We start from the raw sequence: 15,009 nt of genomic DNA, 5'->3' as shown, positions 1-15,009 counted from the left end.
CATTAGCTGCCCGTGCCTTGGGCGCCAGGCTCCAATGCACGTGATCGTTGATGCCCAATCAGGCAAGCGTGCGCCACGTCCCGTGCGGTGACGTCGACGAGCCAATCAGCGGAGCCCTCGGAAGCCCACTGAAGGAATTTTCGAGGCAACTTAACTCTCTCTCCCTCTCGCGGGCTCGCCTTCCCCTTCCTCCAAATCTCTTCAACGGTCCGTCTCTTTGTTGCCTTCCACAGTAGCAACGCCCGACCACTCAGCCAGGGAGCCGAAGTTCTCCCTCGTATATAATCTTCCACCCTCCGTGGCGTTGTCCGAGCGTCCTCAGCCTAAGATTTTGGCCGAAACGCAAGTCTAGCGCCAGCCAGTATCGATAAGGGCTACCATCATCCAAGGAACGAAGCCCCCCCACTCAGATTCGCAGATTCTCAGAAGCCTTCGGTCGCCCCCTCCCCACCCCGCTATTACTACTGGTCCACCCTCTGTCGAGTTCTTTTTTTCCCTTTCTTCGTCTTCACGGAATCAGCTTTTGGTTTCTGTCCGTCTTTCTCCTCTCCGCTCTTCCACCCACCCCCCCCCCTCCCCCCCTTCTATACCCAACCACCCCGCCCACGACCGACAAAATGGTGTCTGCTTCCAAAGCCGCTCGTATGGCCAAGCGTGGCGATGGTGAGAAGAAGAAGGTCTCCAAGTCCTCCAAGAAGGATGTCGTCGACGATGTCGAGGGTGATGCCCAGGAGCAGCCCGCGACCACCGACGAGAAGATGAAGGAGGTCGAGAAGCTCACAGCCCAGATGGACAAGCACGGTCTGTCTGACCGTGTCACTACTGGTGTCCTGTCGTCCCTGCCCTCCTCCCGCGACGTCAAGATCACCTCCGCCTCCCTGGTGTTCCACGGCAAGGTCCTCATCACAGACTCCACCCTCGAGCTCAACTTCGGCCGTCGCTACGGTCTCCTGGGTGAGAACGGCTGCGGAAAGTCCACCCTCCTCAAGTCCATCGCGACCCGCGAGTACCCCATCCCCGACCACATCGATATCTACCTTCTGAACGAGGGTGCCCCTCCCACTGATCTCGGTGCCCTTGAGTGGGTTGTCACCGAGGCCCAGAACCAGCTCGACAACATGGAGAAGAAGGCCGAGGAGATCCTCGAGCAGGAGGGTCCTGACAGCCCTATCCTGGAGGATCTGTACGACGTAAGTCTTTCTCCGTCATCTTCTCTCGTCGTTTTCCCTTCTAACATGCCTTCCAGCGTATGGACAAGATGGATCCCTCCACCTTCCACACCCGTGCCTCCCTGATCCTCACGGGTCTGGGTTTCAACAAGGTCACCATCAACAAGAAGACCAAGGACATGTCTGGTGGTTGGCGTATGCGTGTGGCCCTTGCCAAGGCCCTCTTCGTCAAGCCCTCCCTGCTTCTGCTGGACGACCCCACCGCTCACTTGGATCTCGAGGCCTGTGTGTGGTTGGAAGAATACCTGAAGAAGTGGGACCGTACCCTGATCCTGGTCTCCCACTCCATGGATTTCCTGAACGGTGTCTGCACCAACATGCTGGACATGCGCATGAAGCAGCTCCTCTACTATGGTGGTAACTACGACTCTTACCACAAGACTCGCTCCGAACAGGAAGTCAACCAGATGAAGGCCTACACCAAGCAGCAGGAGGAAATCGTTCACATCAAGAAGTTCATCGCTTCGGCCGGTACCTACGCCAACTTGGTCCGCCAGGCCAAGTCCCGCCAGAAGATCCTGGACAAGATGGAGGCCGATGGTTTCATCCAGCCGGTCATTCCCGACCGCGTCTTCAGCTTCCGCTTCGCCGATGTCGACAAGCTGCCTCCCCCGGTTCTGTCCTTCGACGACGTCTCTTTCTCCTACTCCGGAAAGTGGGAGGACACTCTGTACGAGCACCTCGACTTCGGTGTCGACATGGACTCCCGGACGGCCCTGGTCGGACCTAACGGTGTCGGAAAGTCCACCCTGCTGCGCATCATGACGGGCAAGCTGAACCCCATCGGTGGTCGTGTCAGCCGTCACACTCACTTGAAGCTGGGCATGTACAGCCAGCACTCTGCCGAGCAGCTGGATCTGACCAAGTCCTCCCTCGAGTTCGTCCGTGACCGGTTCCCCGAGAAGAGCCAGGACTACCAGTACTGGCGCCAGCAGCTGGGCCGTTACGGTCTCAGCGGTGAGGGCCAGACTGCCCTCATGGGTACCCTGTCCGAGGGTCAGAAGTCCCGTATCGTGTTCGCCCTGCTGGCCATTGAGTCGCCCAACATGATCCTGCTGGACGAGCCTACCAACGGTCTCGATATCCCCACCATTGACAGTTTGGCCGATGCCATCAACGCCTACAGCGGTGGTGTCGTGGTCGTGTCCCACGACTTCCGTCTCCTCGACAAGATCGCCAAGGACATCATGGTGTGCGAGAACAAGACCGTCACACGCTGGGACGGCTCCATTGGTGAGTACAAGGAGCACCTGCGCAAGAAGATGATTTCGGCGGGTGCTGTCTAGAGAAGCAAAAGGCGGGTTGCTTTTTTGTCTTCTTGTTATGATTGGAACGTTAAGAAACGACACATGCAAATAAAAGGCTGTAGGGGGAAAAGTTTCTTACAGGAGAGATGAACCTTCCTGAATGATTTGGGGGGTTGTCCGTTTTTCGTCGCTAAATACCTGGAGATATCTTGCTCATTATTTGGGTGCTTGTTTTAGATGGTCTGCTTCATACCTCATCCCCTACTAGACTTGAGCGTTTGAGGGTTGAATTTGATATTATTCCCTTTTTACCATGTGCATTTGTTCTGTAGGGATTGTAAACCGTAGCTGGTGGCTTTTAAAGTTCCATTAGTAGTCATTTACTGATAAGCATCGTCGTTCTACCCAATCTTTATATATTGCAACCGTGACCATCGATACATGCCATTCCTGTTGCATGATCACCGAACCGTATCCAGAAATTCCAAATGCTTTCCCGCTCGCTGTCAAATGCACACTCCCAACCACCAACCCACCACACCACCACTGACACTAGTAACTAGGCTACTACTACTACTACTACCTTACGCCTCCATCTGCCTCTCCTTTTCCTTAACCCGCTCCCTCACCAACTCGCCCCAAAAAGATCCCTCCCCTTCTGCTCCTGCTCCAACTTCCTCTTCTTCGCTAACCGCTCCATCTCGCTCTCCGACGTCGTCCCAGACTCGCCCCCACCGGCCGCACTCGTACTCGCCGCCGCAGCGGCAGCAGGAATCCGCTTCTGGCCGGCAAGATTAGCCCGTTCGGGATTCTGGCACCGGTAGAGCTTCTTACCGATGATGCGGCGGAGAGTATTCATCTGATCTTGGTCTGAGGAGAGGGGCTGGTAGGCCTGCAGCATGGCGGCGCAGTTGGAGAGCGTGACGAGGAGTTTTGTGCGGAGGGCGTAGAGGGGGTTTTCTTTTTGAGTCCGATTCTGATGCTGATTGATAGGTCCGCCGAGTTTCGTATCGAGGTAGAATTCGGCGAGGGGGCGGTCGGCGACGCGGAGCGCTGCGAGCCAGATCTGCGACGGCGTGTACAGGAAATACGCGTCCGTGAGCTGGGCGGCGGATTTGAGAATCTCGCGGGTATCGTGATGGGCGCGGGAGATGCGGTCGTCGAGGGTAGGGGTTGGGATTGGCGAGGGGGAGGGCGCGATGGATTGTAGGGCTCGTTGGAGGTCGGTGGGTGTCTGTGCTGGGAAGTGTGGTGCTGGTCGGCCTTGGCCTGATGCTATGGCGCGGAGTTCCATGATTCCGCCTTCCAGGCCGCGGAAGGGGTGGCGGACGTCGAAGGTGAAGCGGAGGCTTTGCATCACGATGAATTCTGGGGCGATGATCTCTTCGGGTGTGCTGCCGGGGACGCCGTCCGCGAAGCTGGCCAGGGAGAGGTAGTAGTTGTCGGTTTTGGTGGCGAGGAAGACCACGCATGGCATTATTTGTTTCGGGTGGTAGGTCATGGGCGAGTTGGTGAGGTAGAAACGCCGGAGGTATTGGATTGCCGTGGACTGAGAGGGGGGAGGGGGGTTAGTGGTGGTGAAGGTGGTGGTGTAGGATAAAGGACGGGGATGGAGGACATACTCGGACTTGTGTTGAGAGGGCGGGCTTGTAGGCTTCTCCGAGTTGGATGATCTGCTCGCAGTAGTAGTTCACCACTTGCTGCTCTTCCTCGGGCGTGAGGCAGTCGATCGGCTTCTCGTCCGCTGCTCTGGTGTCTGCATCGCCTCCTCCGGGGGCTGGCGTCCCGGCCGCGGAGGAGTTGGCGGACCGTCGGGCCTCTTGCGCTCTGCGCAGAGCGGCGCGTACCCGGTCACTGGCGACGGAGTTGGTGGTTGCTCGTTGGGATTTGAGGGATGCTTCGGTGAAGGACCACAGTCGGAACTGGGAGGATGTGCGGTAGACGTCGTCTTCGATCATGGTGACCAGATGGCTGTGCCGGTTTGCACAAGATGTGTGGAGCGGTTGGAGGGGTCGTGCCTTTCGGATGGGCGCAGACTGAGTAGTGTGTGACTGGATGGGGGGGGGGGGGGGGGAAACTCGTGCGACGAGGACTTAGATCGAGCTTATTGGTCCATGGTAGTTGGGGATAGAAGATCTGTGGAAGGCGAGGAGAAGGTGTGGCGGAGAAGTTGGAGATGGACTTGGCGGATCTGAAGTTCTGCCGCCGATCCACGTGCTTATCGATATGCCCCAACAGTGAGCAATGGAAAAGTCGGAATGAGTCAAAATGAATGACCTGTATGACAAGGAGATTCTACAGGGCTATGCATAAATTTTTAAAAAGATGATAACCAAGGCCTGCTTCAGATTCAAACTGCGTAAATGCTAATGCGATCAACGGCAACCAGGTACTATCTAACAATGCCGCAAGAAAGATGGATATATTTTAGACCCGCCTCATGGGATCTCAAAATCTCAAGTCTTTGGTCTCAGAACGCAATCAAATCAGCCCGACGAACAAACCCAGCACCGTCGCTATTGCAGAATCCAAACCAGCCTGGCCCTGTAGTTCTCGCCCCGGACCATCTACGGCTCGCCCAGGAGCCGTGCCGTGACATCGCCCATGTATGCCTCCTCCAGCTCATAGTCTTCGCCCTCCATCCGATCAATACCGAAGTATCTGAACGCGGACACCACGCGGTCCACATCGAAGCCCATGCTACAGAACCGATCGATCAGGTCCTTGTTGTATCCATCGTACCTGCACGCAAGACCGTCAGCAAGACCGGAATAGGGCCGAGGGGCCGAGTTCGTACTTAGCCAGGTCCTCCTGCTCCTGATCCTCCTTGGACTTGAGGTCCTGCAGACGGAGAGTCTCGTCTGTAACGCCACCGCTCCCTTCGCCGGCGTACTTACTGGGGGCTCCGGCGTATTTGACAGCCCATTCTTGAGCCACACGCGCAAACTCATTCGGTCTCCGAAGAAGCATTGTGGCGACCTCGGCATCCTGGGGGTCCTTGGGTTCGGGGGTACTGAGCAGGGATTGCAGCGACAGAAGGGCTGACTTGATGGTCAGGACCGGCGACCACGCTGTAGACAGAGTGTCTAGGCAGATGGCGCCCTGTAGGCCCGAGTAATCAGGCAATAATTAGGCGCTGAACCAGATTGAATTTGAATGCGCATCAGATTGAGCACACTCACAGTTTGACTGCTGATGTTAGGGTGCCAGACCCTAGTGATAAATTTCATGACCGGAGGCCGGAACGGATATTCATTTGGTATCCGGACGTCAACAGCAAAGGTGCCGCCTTCATAGGGGGTGCCTGGAGGCCCTGGGAATGAACCCCGAAGGTGTGTAATATCGTCATCACCACCCAGCGGCTCCGCTGTGATCTGGGAGTGCGTGTCGGCATGGATGTCCGCGATCTCCTTGGCGATCCGTCTCGCTCGATTAGAGGCCATGATGGGGGAGTTGGTGCAGTTGGACCGTTCACCAGTGGAGGCCAAGAGAGCAATCTGTCTCAAGGGTGGGTGCGAGATGAGGAGCCGTTCAAGGCAGAAGAGTATAAGACGGGGAGGAATCTTGGAACTATAAGGCTACTGTCTAGCTTGGTTAGCCTCACGGTAAGGATCAGGCGGGGCTAGGATTACAATGAACAAACAGACGAACAAACACTCGTTTGGGGGGCAAAGGAGTGGTGGAAGAGGGAGGAAGGGTAAGGCGAAAAAGAAAACATGGCAGCTGGTGACCAAATATGGAACAGGGACAGCCTCACCTATTGTTGTGGTGGGGGGCGCGAGACTCGAGTGAGGAAAAATGAGGGGGATCACTGCTTCGGCGGGGCGTAAGCGCTCGTCAGCGATAAGTCAGTAGTATAGTTGAGCGCTAAACACCAAACACCTCAGGCCACTGCCAGGGAAGCCATGTCCAGTGTCCAGTGGAGCCAAAGCGAATCGCGGAGAAGAAGAGGGAGGACCCAGTTGTGCTCCGTCGATGCTACAGAAATAATGACCCGTCAACTTGTCAAGCTGATCAAGCTGAGGGAGCTTAAATCCGTTGGAGTCGGTTGGTCCCGGCCTTGGATGCCTGGCTGATCGCCCCATCGCCCAGGCACCCAGGCACTCGGGCACTAAGGCACTAAGGCTTTCAGGCAGAAAGTCCCAGGCTCTCAGGCTGCAAGTTTTAAGGCTCCAAGGCACCTGTATGATGCCGACTCGCGTCACGTGGCCGGGCAATGCGCTGGACCGGCGCCAAGGCCCCAGCGGATGGCGACAACAGCTTCCCAGCTGCTCAACTCATCAGCTACACACCTCCATCCTCTTTCATCCATCCCCCATCTATCCCCCCCCCTCCCCCCGCGGACATTCTTGCTCCTCCGGGCTATCGGATTCAATCTATCATAGTGTGTCTATAACTGCTTTACTCTCTGGTCATATTCTGGGACTATGGTTGGTCGCCGCCCTTGTCAGCAGCGCTTGCTGGCTCCTGATGTCACTTATCTAACCGGTCTCGAAAACAGGGTAACCAGCAGTCCAACATCAGCGGAGGCCCCGGTGGCGATGGAGCCAACGAGAAGGACAAGAAGGTATGCGTGTATCCCTGAAACCACTCTCGTGGAATATATGATCGGCTGACGATAGCTTCCTCTGCGCAGAAGGACAAGCCTAAGTACGAGCCGCCGCCGCCGCCCACCACTCGCATCGGACGTAAGAAGCGCAGGGCTGCCGGCCCAAGCACTGCCTCGAAGCTTCCCGACATCTACCCGACGTCCCGATGCAAATTACGATATCTCCGAATGCAACGGGTCCACGACCACCTGTTGCTAGAGGAGGAGTACGTGGAGAACATGGAGCGTCTGCGCAAGACCAAGGCCCAGGCGACGCTGGATACCGCCCGGGGCGACTTCGATATCATGGACAGAAACGCAGATGAGAGAGGCCGGGTCGACGACATGAGAGGCAGCCCCATGGGAGTCGGCAACCTGGAGGAGTTGATCGATGATGACCATGCGATCGTGTCGAGCGCGACTGGACCCGAGTACTACGTGTCTATTATGTCGTTCGTGGACAAGGACCTTCTCGAACCCGGTGCGAGCATTCTGCTGCACCACAAGTCGGTTTCCGTGGTTGGTGTGCTGACCGAAGAGTCTGACCCCCTTGTATCGGTGATGAAGCTCGACAAAGCGCCCACAGAGTCATACGCGGATATCGGTGGTCTGGAAACCCAGATCCAAGAAGTCCGAGAGTCCGTCGAGCTTCCTTTGCTCCACCCGGAGCTGTACGAGGAGATGGGTATCAAGCCACCCAAGGGTGTCATCCTCTACGGTGCGCCTGGTACCGGAAAGACGCTATTGGCCAAGGCAGTCGCCAACCAGACCAGTGCCACGTTCCTCCGCATTGTTGGTAGTGAGCTTATCCAGAAATACCTCGGTGATGGTCCTCGCCTGGTCCGACAGATCTTCCAAGTTGCCGCCGAACACGCCCCGTCCATTGTCTTCATTGATGAAATCGATGCGATTGGTACGAAGCGTTATGACTCGACGTCGGGTGGTGAGCGGGAGATCCAGCGTACCATGCTGGAACTCCTTAACCAGCTTGATGGATTCGATGACCGGGGTGATGTCAAGGTGATCATGGCTACGAACAAGATCGAAACCCTGGACCCTGCCCTGATCCGCCCGGGTCGTATTGACAGAAAGATCCTCTTCGAAAACCCAGACCGTAAGTGTTGTGTCCACTGGACCATTTGTTCCCCTGCTAACGGCGTCCAGAAAACACCAAGAAGAAGATCTTCACCCTGCACACCTCGAAGATGTCGCTCGGAGACGATGTCGACCTGGACGAGTTCATCAACCAGAAGGATGATCTCTCCGGTGCCGACATTCGGGCTATCTGCACGGAAGCCGGTTTGATGGCGCTGAGAGAGCGCAGAATGCGGGTGCAGATGGACGATTTCCGTGCCGCCAGGGAGCGCATCATGAAGACGAAGCAGGACGGAGGCCCAGTCGAGGGGCTGTACTTGTAGACGCGCTATCGGGGGTGTACTTAGAACTACTTTAGTTCAACCGAGGTAATGATTGCCTGTATTGTATCATCATGATCAGTAGTTCTTTTATAATTTGTTGCCCTTCTTGATTGGCAGAGAGAATCGTACTTTAGTTATTCATTCCAGGACCAGACCCATATGTATGCCTGGGGTGTCACTGTATACCTCAGGCCGACGCGTGCTTATCGACCAGCGTTCTTATCTTATCACCACGTGAAAGACAAACATCGCAAACCCTGCAAACCACGCAAACAGAGCCAACATCGATCTCGCATCTGAAGTCATCTCCATCGATTCTCCGAGACATACCACATTCGCCATCATGGACGGGTTTGACGAGGAGGCCTTCAAGAAATTTTTTCCGACAAGCTTCGGTAGGCAAGAAAAGAAAGCCGATGTTAGCGCGCAGATAGATCGCACCAAGCGGACAGAAGTATCTGCTCAGTCTGATCGCGAGGCGGCTTTGGTCGGCGATGCGAGCGCTGAAGTGAACGCCGAGTCTGAGAAGGAGAGACAACCCGATGGATCGGGTAGTGACAGCGGAAGCGATGACTCGGATGACGACTCAGACGATGATGAGGATGAGTTTCCGGTGTCCCATGAACTCACTTTCAAAACACACGACCGCGCCGTGACAACCTTGACCGCGGACCCCTCGGGATCGCGCCTGATCACCGGCTCCACGGATTGTACGATAAAACTACACGATTTCGCATCCATGACACCGTCGACGGTGCGCGCATTCAAGTCCGTTGACCCGTCCGCAAAAAAGCAGTCCGCCGCGCAGGAAGCGCATGCTGTGCACTATGCCGCTTTCAACCCTCTCGCCCCTGCCTATGTCCTCGTTGTTTCCGCTACGTCTCAACCCAGGATTCTCGATCGCGACGGCGAGACCGTCACCGAGTTTGCGAAGGGTGATATGTACTTGAGGGATCTTCATAATACCAAGGGTCATATATCGGAGGTGACCAGCGGAGCGTGGTGTCCAACGGATGAGAACCTGTGTGCTACGGCAGGAACAGACAGCACGGTGCGCATATGGGATGCCAATAATGGACGGTCACAGAAGGAGGTCATTGTGCATAAGTCTCGGGTGGCGGGTTCCGCTGGTCGGACCAAAATGACCGCTGTCGCATGGGGCTCGCCCAAGCAGGGTGGTCCCAATGTTCTGGTTTCTGCTGCCCTCGATGGCAGCTTGGTGATGTGGAGCGGAAACGGGCCGTTTACCCGGCCAAGCGCGGAGGTCCGGGATGCGCATACTAGAGATACCTGGACGAGTGGCATCGACATCAGCTCGGATGGCAGACTAGTCATCACTAAGGGCGGAGACGACACCATCAAACTCTGGGACACTAGGAAGTTCAAACAACCGATCACGACTATTCATCATCCGTCCAGCAGCAGCCGGTTCCCATCTTCGAACATCGTATTCTCGCCTACCTCAGCCAATGTCCTCACGGGCTCGGAGACTGGACACCTGCACATCTTGAATCCCGCCACACTCAAACCGGAGTTGATCACGCCAGTCACGCCAGGATCGCCATTGATTAGTGTTATTTGGCATGAAAAGATGAACCAGATCATCACCGGGTCCGCCAACGCGGAGACGCATGTTCTCTACAACCCCACTATGTCGACCAAGGGTGCCGCTCTGGTGATGTCCAAGGCCCCGAAGCGTCGGCACATCGACGACGACCCGAGTCTCACCATGGACCTCACGCAGGGCATCTCGGGGGATTCCGTCGTGGTGGGATCCAACGGGGTCCCTCACTACAGCTCGGCCACCTGGTCCGCGCGACACCCGAATGTTGGCCTGACGGCCTCGGGTCGCTCGAGGGATCCACGGAGACCTCACATTCCCGCACAGACACCTTTCGCGAAGTCGCAGCCTGACGAGAGGCATATCCGGGAGAACATCCCTCTCAGTTCCATGCGCGACGAGGATCCCCGTGAGGCTCTGCTGAAATATGCGGAGAAGGCCGAAAAGGACCCCATCTTCACCAAGGCCTGGAAGGAGACGCAGCCTACGCCCATCTACCGGGATCTCAGCGACGAGGAGGATGAACCAGGGCCGGATAAGAAGAAGGCCCGGCGATAATCAGGGTGCTGAAATATGCGTGGGTTTTTACTTTATTTCTTTCTTTTTTTTTTTTTTTTTGTTCGGTCATCTTCCAGAAGCTAGTTGATCCGAATGGGGTGAGACATGAAACATTCCTGGATTCTATGTATATTTATTGCAGCAAGGGCGGCGTTGACAGTGGCTTTGCTTTGCTTCGACTCAGACAGCGTGTTAGTAATCCGACCGCCTCAACATCTACCCTGGTACCATTCCAAGGTTTTTGGATGGATCTTTTCGATTGGAGTCATTGCGCATATTCGTAGACGCAGGACTGACTCGTCCTGCTCGATGACGTTGGACGGGCAGTTGTGGACCGGGATGATAAGCCGCCCATTCTTGGGATCGGCATGGCTGAACAAACCAATGGCCAATGGCACTCTGTATGACTGCACAGCGCAGCTTGTGTCGCGATGCTGCGGGGGGAGTTGGTGAGTGGGCTGCACGTGCGACTGCTCGTACAGTTGGTTCGGAAGTCGCGCCGACTTAGTTCGTCGCTCCGGTTCTCTCGGCATCTCCCATCTCCCATCTGCCAACTCCCCCTCTCCCTCGAGTCTTCTCTCTCCACAGAACAACCATCACCGGACCCCCGTCCACCCTCGACGGACATCCGTAACTACTACACCACTACTTTCGCGATCCGACCGGTGTCTCCTCTTCTGACCGATACGCGACGAGCTTGCCAGCTGGGTTTTCACCTCGACCAGGGGATACGGGCCACAGAATGCAATGATTCACAGCAGCATGAGCGACTCTCCCAACGCTGAAGCCCAGACACTGAAGGAACACCTGTGGTGAAGGAGTCCAGCGGTCTTATCTTTATTCCGGTCGGTCGCTCGGTCGCTCGGTCGGTCTGTTGGATCGTTGGAACGTTGGACCCCCGGAGGCCTGTCGGGTCCTACGGGCAGGATTTCGTTGATAGCGGCGGACCTTTCGGGACCTCCTTTTTCGCTCTCGTGGCTGCTCTTTAATTAGACCCTCCGGCGCCGTCACAACCCCTTGCGCCACCCTCTTATCGCGAATGGCTCATTTTCAAGAGGCGCCCCTGGCAGCCGGCCTGCTCACCGCGCTCGCCTCCTCTGCCATTCCCACCCCGACTCTCACACCGTATCTCCTCCCCTCACCGTCCCAACCCTCTCCGTCCTCCACCTCGACTCCGGGATCCGGCGATGGTGGTGGCGGCGGCAGCGGCGGGGGCGGAGGAATGCACGAATGGTCCTCCCTGATCGGTATCATCACCGCGCTGGCCGGGAATGTGTTGATTTCTTTGGCCCTGAACATCCAGCGCTACGCACACATCCGAATCGAGAGGGAATGGGAGCAGGAGAAGCTACAACGCGATATGGATTGGAAACGATCCAGCCAGGGCCATGGAAGCACCGGTGCTTACGGGTCTGTTGGCGACAACGACCTCAACGGCGAGGTCGGTCGAGGAAGGAATCGGGCAGGTCGTTATCGCGATGAGTCTCCGAGTCCCGAACGCGAGCGTTACGAGGAGCCCCGCGGCAATTCCAGACGCACTCGCCGCTACAGGGACGACGATGCAGACTCGCAGGATCATATGCGCGATTCTATGGGGTCCGACCGGACCGTCCGCCCGGAGGGCGATACCTTGCGCCGTAAATCGTATCTTCGTTCCCCGTACTGGTGGGTAGGGATTGTGCTCATGTCTCTCGGGGAGGTCGGGAACTTCATGGCCTACGGGTTCGCTCCGGCTTCGATCGTGTCGCCTTTGGGTGTTGTGGCTCTGATCTCCAACTGCGTCATCGCGCCCATCATGCTGAAGGAGAAATTCCGGAAGCGCGATCTATGGGGCGTGCTCGTCGCCATCGCTGGAGCGGTGGTCGTGGTTCTCAGCGCCAAGTCCTCGGAAGAGAAGATCGGTCCCCATGATATCTGGGTGATGATCACGCGCTGGGAGTTCGAGCTGTATCTGGGCGTCTCGGCCGCGTTGATTGTCGGACTCATGTGGGCCAGTGGCAAGTATGGGTCGCGGTCCATCTTGATTGATGTTGGACTGGTGGCATTGTTTGGTATGTCGGCCGCGCACCCTATCTAACGTGTCTGTTGTCTGGAAGATTGCTCATGGTTGAATAGGTGGATATACCGCTTTGTCGACAAAAGGCGTTTCGTCACTGCTGTCATTTACACTGTGGCATGTTATCACATTTCCAGTCACCTATCTTCTGGTGTTTGTCCTTTTCTTCAGCGCTCTGATGCAGATTCGGTACATCAACCGAGCCCTGCAACGCTTCGATTCGACCCAAGTGATCCCAACTCAATTTGTGCTCTTCACGCTATCTGTGATCATCGGAAGTGCCGTCTTATACCGGGACTTCGAATCATTTACGGCAGATCGAGGGAGCAAGTTCGTGGGGGGCTGTCTCCTGACATTCCTGGGGGTGTATTTTATCACCAGTGGCCGGGTACGTGCGGACAATGAGTCTTCTTTCTCCGCCGACGACGAAGAAGAGGCCATTGGCCTGCTGTCAGGAGAACGCTACCATGACGATGTCGACATGCCGCCTCCTCATGTGAGGAGACACAAGGGACATGACTTCCACGATGATCACCTACAGTCTCCCTCGGGTTCGCTCCTCAGCCACCACCTCGAGGACGTCGATGACAGCCAGCAGACCCCCCGGGGCGTTTTGTCGGCCGCACCATCTTCCCCAATCGGCTCGTTGACCGCTGAATCCCTCGAACCGGTGTCAGCGCCTTCCTCGCCCTTGCAGGCCCGGTCACTTTTGACAAACCCATGGGCGGACTTTCAAGAGCCAGCCATCCAAACCCCGATGACCGAGCCTGCAATCATTCGTCCGTCCACCCCTCCAGCTCAATCCGGGCCCCCGACACAGAGTTCGCCCTTTCTCCTCCGTTTCCCTCCTGCGCCTGGCGCCGAGGACCATGATCTGGAGGGTCCAACCTCTGGAACCATCCGCACTCACCCAACTAGCCGCCCCAATGTGGTGGTGCAGACCCCCCCAACAAGAACTATCCGCAACTCCTTCTCCAACTTCTCACCCGGCCCCTTCTTCCGACAATCTCCGCTGGATTTAGCGCCGTCGTAGCCGAGTCACTCCGTCGCGGCGAGATGAGTCCCAGCAAGGGACGAAAGCTACGGCAACGGATGGGTCGGAGTAAACAACTCAGCACGACATTCCTGGAGGGGTTCTCCCGGAATCGAGACGGCGAACCCAGAAACCTCGATCAGGAGTCTGCTGGAAACAACGATGGTCATACTTCCCGATTGCCGCTGCATAACAGCGGACTGCATACCACGGGCGAGCTCGCCACAGCTCCTGTAAACACCGGGAATCCGACTCCCACCGAGGATGGATCCAGGAACCCGCGCGTGGACAATACCGCCTCCCTCTCGCGGCTTCGCAGCTTCAGTGACTCGTGGAGCGGAGGGCTGGCCTGGCTCGGCGGCGTTCTCCACAAGCCTGGTGCGAACAAAGGTCTCGATGCGACGCCCCCCCAGGAAAGTGAACTTGAACACGGTGTCGACTCGTCGAATGCCCAAGACGCACAGGGTGCAGGTACGGGTGCGGGTGCAGGCGCAGATACGCAGGCGTAAGTGAGCTCCGATGGTGACGGGCTCTCACTCCTCTTGCTAGTACATACATTTTTTGTTTCCCCATAGATATAATTCGCGGGTGGTGGCTTCACATCCTCCTGATAGCATTAGCGTTCTTCACCTATATATGTGTTTAATAGAAATTGAGGGAACGTCGATCTTTCCGTCACACCGATAGTCCTGGAGAGCAGGATCATAAGCGGAGGGCAGCCTCTCTGTCCAGTTCGTTCTTCAGCCCATCCACCCCATCGATAATTAATATCGGAGCGGGCCCTCATACGGCAAATCCCTGCCTGTCGACCTGCACGCCAGCCCGAGCACGAACAACGATAGGTGGAGAAAGCAACAGCTGCAGGCCGGAGGAGCGCGCCGGTTGTCTGCACGCCCCGGGATAGTGTCCTGCATGGATCACCTTACGGATCTAGTACACAGTCGATACTTACCCCTCCCCCGTCCGCCACTCCGCAATTTAGCCGTTAATATCCTGCTGCTCTGACCGCAGCCACTCAACGCAGACGAACTTCTCCTTCCCCATTACTTCCGGCGCACTCATTCGCTGCTGCTGCTGCTGCTGCTCTCGCCCTCCAACATCACCCGATGCCTGATGTCTACCTGCTGGGCTCATCGCCGCCCTGATCGCATGAGCAGCCTAAATTAGTCTCGGTTGCGTTGCGTTGTGCTTTTTTGCCCATGTTGTTGCGGGCTCCGCTGACTTGCGCATGCGCATTGGGGGAGGGGGATTGGCGGTGCAATGCAATGGGATGGGGTTAAATACTGGGGGGTTCCGTCCTTCTGAGGTGAGGGGATTTT

The 15,009-nt window shown here is 56.6% G+C and overlaps 5 protein-coding genes across 5 annotated transcripts; 3 read left to right on the top strand and 2 right to left on the bottom strand.

The window, feature by feature from the left end:
• The first annotated feature begins 579 nt into the window (after window positions 1-579).
• BO70DRAFT_338236 (ATP-binding cassette family ATPase ARB1) lies at window positions 580-2,789 on the top strand. The gene is made up of 2 exons (XM_025541187.1): window positions 580-1,190; window positions 1,247-2,789. The coding sequence occupies exons 1-2, from the start codon at window positions 618-620 to the stop codon at window positions 2,513-2,515; spliced, it is 1,842 nt and encodes a 613-aa protein (XP_025398349.1). The 5' UTR covers window positions 580-617; the 3' UTR covers window positions 2,516-2,789.
• An 81-nt stretch (window positions 2,790-2,870) lies between these two features.
• Window positions 2,871-4,511, bottom strand: BO70DRAFT_362910 (TFIIH complex kinase subunit CCL1). Its single transcript, XM_025543442.1, has 2 exons — window positions 4,099-4,511; window positions 2,871-4,025 (listed from the first exon to the last, which is right to left on the bottom strand). The coding sequence occupies exons 1-2, from the start codon at window positions 4,432-4,434 to the stop codon at window positions 3,102-3,104; spliced, it is 1,260 nt and encodes a 419-aa protein (XP_025398348.1). The 5' UTR covers window positions 4,435-4,511; the 3' UTR covers window positions 2,871-3,101.
• Window positions 4,512-4,802: 291 nt separating this feature from the next.
• Window positions 4,803-6,140, bottom strand: BO70DRAFT_362909 (E2 ubiquitin-conjugating protein UBC1). Its single transcript, XM_025543441.1, has 4 exons — window positions 6,109-6,140; window positions 5,659-6,061; window positions 5,274-5,578; window positions 4,803-5,218 (listed from the first exon to the last, which is right to left on the bottom strand). The coding sequence occupies exons 2-4, from the start codon at window positions 5,917-5,919 to the stop codon at window positions 5,044-5,046; spliced, it is 741 nt and encodes a 246-aa protein (XP_025398347.1). The 5' UTR covers window positions 5,920-6,061; window positions 6,109-6,140; the 3' UTR covers window positions 4,803-5,043.
• Window positions 6,141-6,692: 552 nt separating this feature from the next.
• On the top strand, window positions 6,693-10,661 carry BO70DRAFT_429943 (26S proteasome subunit P45; the record flags this gene model as incomplete). The annotated part of the gene is made up of 5 exons (XM_025548110.1): window positions 6,693-6,860; window positions 6,978-7,043; window positions 7,113-8,178; window positions 8,229-8,478; window positions 8,759-10,661. The coding sequence occupies 5 exons, from the start codon at window positions 6,693-6,695 to the stop codon at window positions 10,599-10,601; spliced, it is 3,393 nt and encodes a 1,130-aa protein (XP_025398346.1). The 3' UTR covers window positions 10,602-10,661.
• A 1,057-nt stretch (window positions 10,662-11,718) lies between these two features.
• BO70DRAFT_362905 (DUF803 domain membrane protein) lies at window positions 11,719-14,315 on the top strand. Its single transcript, XM_025543440.1, has 3 exons — window positions 11,719-12,652; window positions 12,717-13,686; window positions 13,719-14,315. The coding sequence occupies exons 1-3, from the start codon at window positions 11,824-11,826 to the stop codon at window positions 14,197-14,199; spliced, it is 2,280 nt and encodes a 759-aa protein (XP_025398345.1). The 5' UTR covers window positions 11,719-11,823; the 3' UTR covers window positions 14,200-14,315.
• Window positions 14,316-15,009: the final 694 nt, after the last annotated feature.

Source organism: Aspergillus heteromorphus, assembly GCF_003184545.1.
Source record: "Aspergillus heteromorphus CBS 117.55 chromosome Unknown BO70scaffold_16, whole genome shotgun sequence".
Taxonomy (NCBI): Eukaryota; Fungi; Ascomycota; class Eurotiomycetes; order Eurotiales; family Aspergillaceae; genus Aspergillus; species Aspergillus heteromorphus.
The sequence above is the reverse complement of the archived record's forward strand: the minus strand, read 5'-3'. Positions and strand labels throughout refer to the sequence as shown.

Excerpts from the sequence above, each read along its gene's own strand:
- BO70DRAFT_338236 (XM_025541187.1), top strand. The coding sequence starts at position 618 with ATGGTGTCTGCTTCCAAAGCCGCTCGTATGGCCAAGCGTGGCGATGGT. Across the intron at positions 1,191-1,246 it reads TCCTGGAGGATCTGTACGAC|CGTATGGACAAGATGGATCC; the intron begins GTAAGTCTTTCT and ends CATGCCTTCCAG.
- BO70DRAFT_362910 (XM_025543442.1), bottom strand. The coding sequence starts at position 4,434 with ATGATCGAAGACGACGTCTACCGCACATCCTCCCAGTTCCGACTGTGG. Across the intron at positions 4,026-4,098 it reads CCCTCTCAACACAAGTCCGA|TCCACGGCAATCCAATACCT; the intron begins GTATGTCCTCCA and ends CCCCCCTCTCAG.
- BO70DRAFT_362909 (XM_025543441.1), bottom strand. The coding sequence starts at position 5,919 with ATGGCCTCTAATCGAGCGAGACGGATCGCCAAGGAGATCGCGGACATC. Across the intron at positions 5,579-5,658 it reads CTAACATCAGCAGTCAAACT|GGCGCCATCTGCCTAGACAC; the intron begins GTGAGTGTGCTC and ends TCGGGCCTACAG. Across the intron at positions 5,219-5,273 it reads GAGCAGGAGGACCTGGCTAA|GTACGATGGATACAACAAGG; the intron begins GTACGAACTCGG and ends TCTTGCGTGCAG.
- BO70DRAFT_362905 (XM_025543440.1), top strand. The coding sequence starts at position 11,824 with ATGCACGAATGGTCCTCCCTGATCGGTATCATCACCGCGCTGGCCGGG. Across the intron at positions 12,653-12,716 it reads TGGACTGGTGGCATTGTTTG|GTGGATATACCGCTTTGTCG; the intron begins GTATGTCGGCCG and ends ATGGTTGAATAG. Across the intron at positions 13,687-13,718 it reads CCGCTGGATTTAGCGCCGTC|TCCCAGCAAGGGACGAAAGC; the intron begins GTAGCCGAGTCA and ends CGGCGAGATGAG.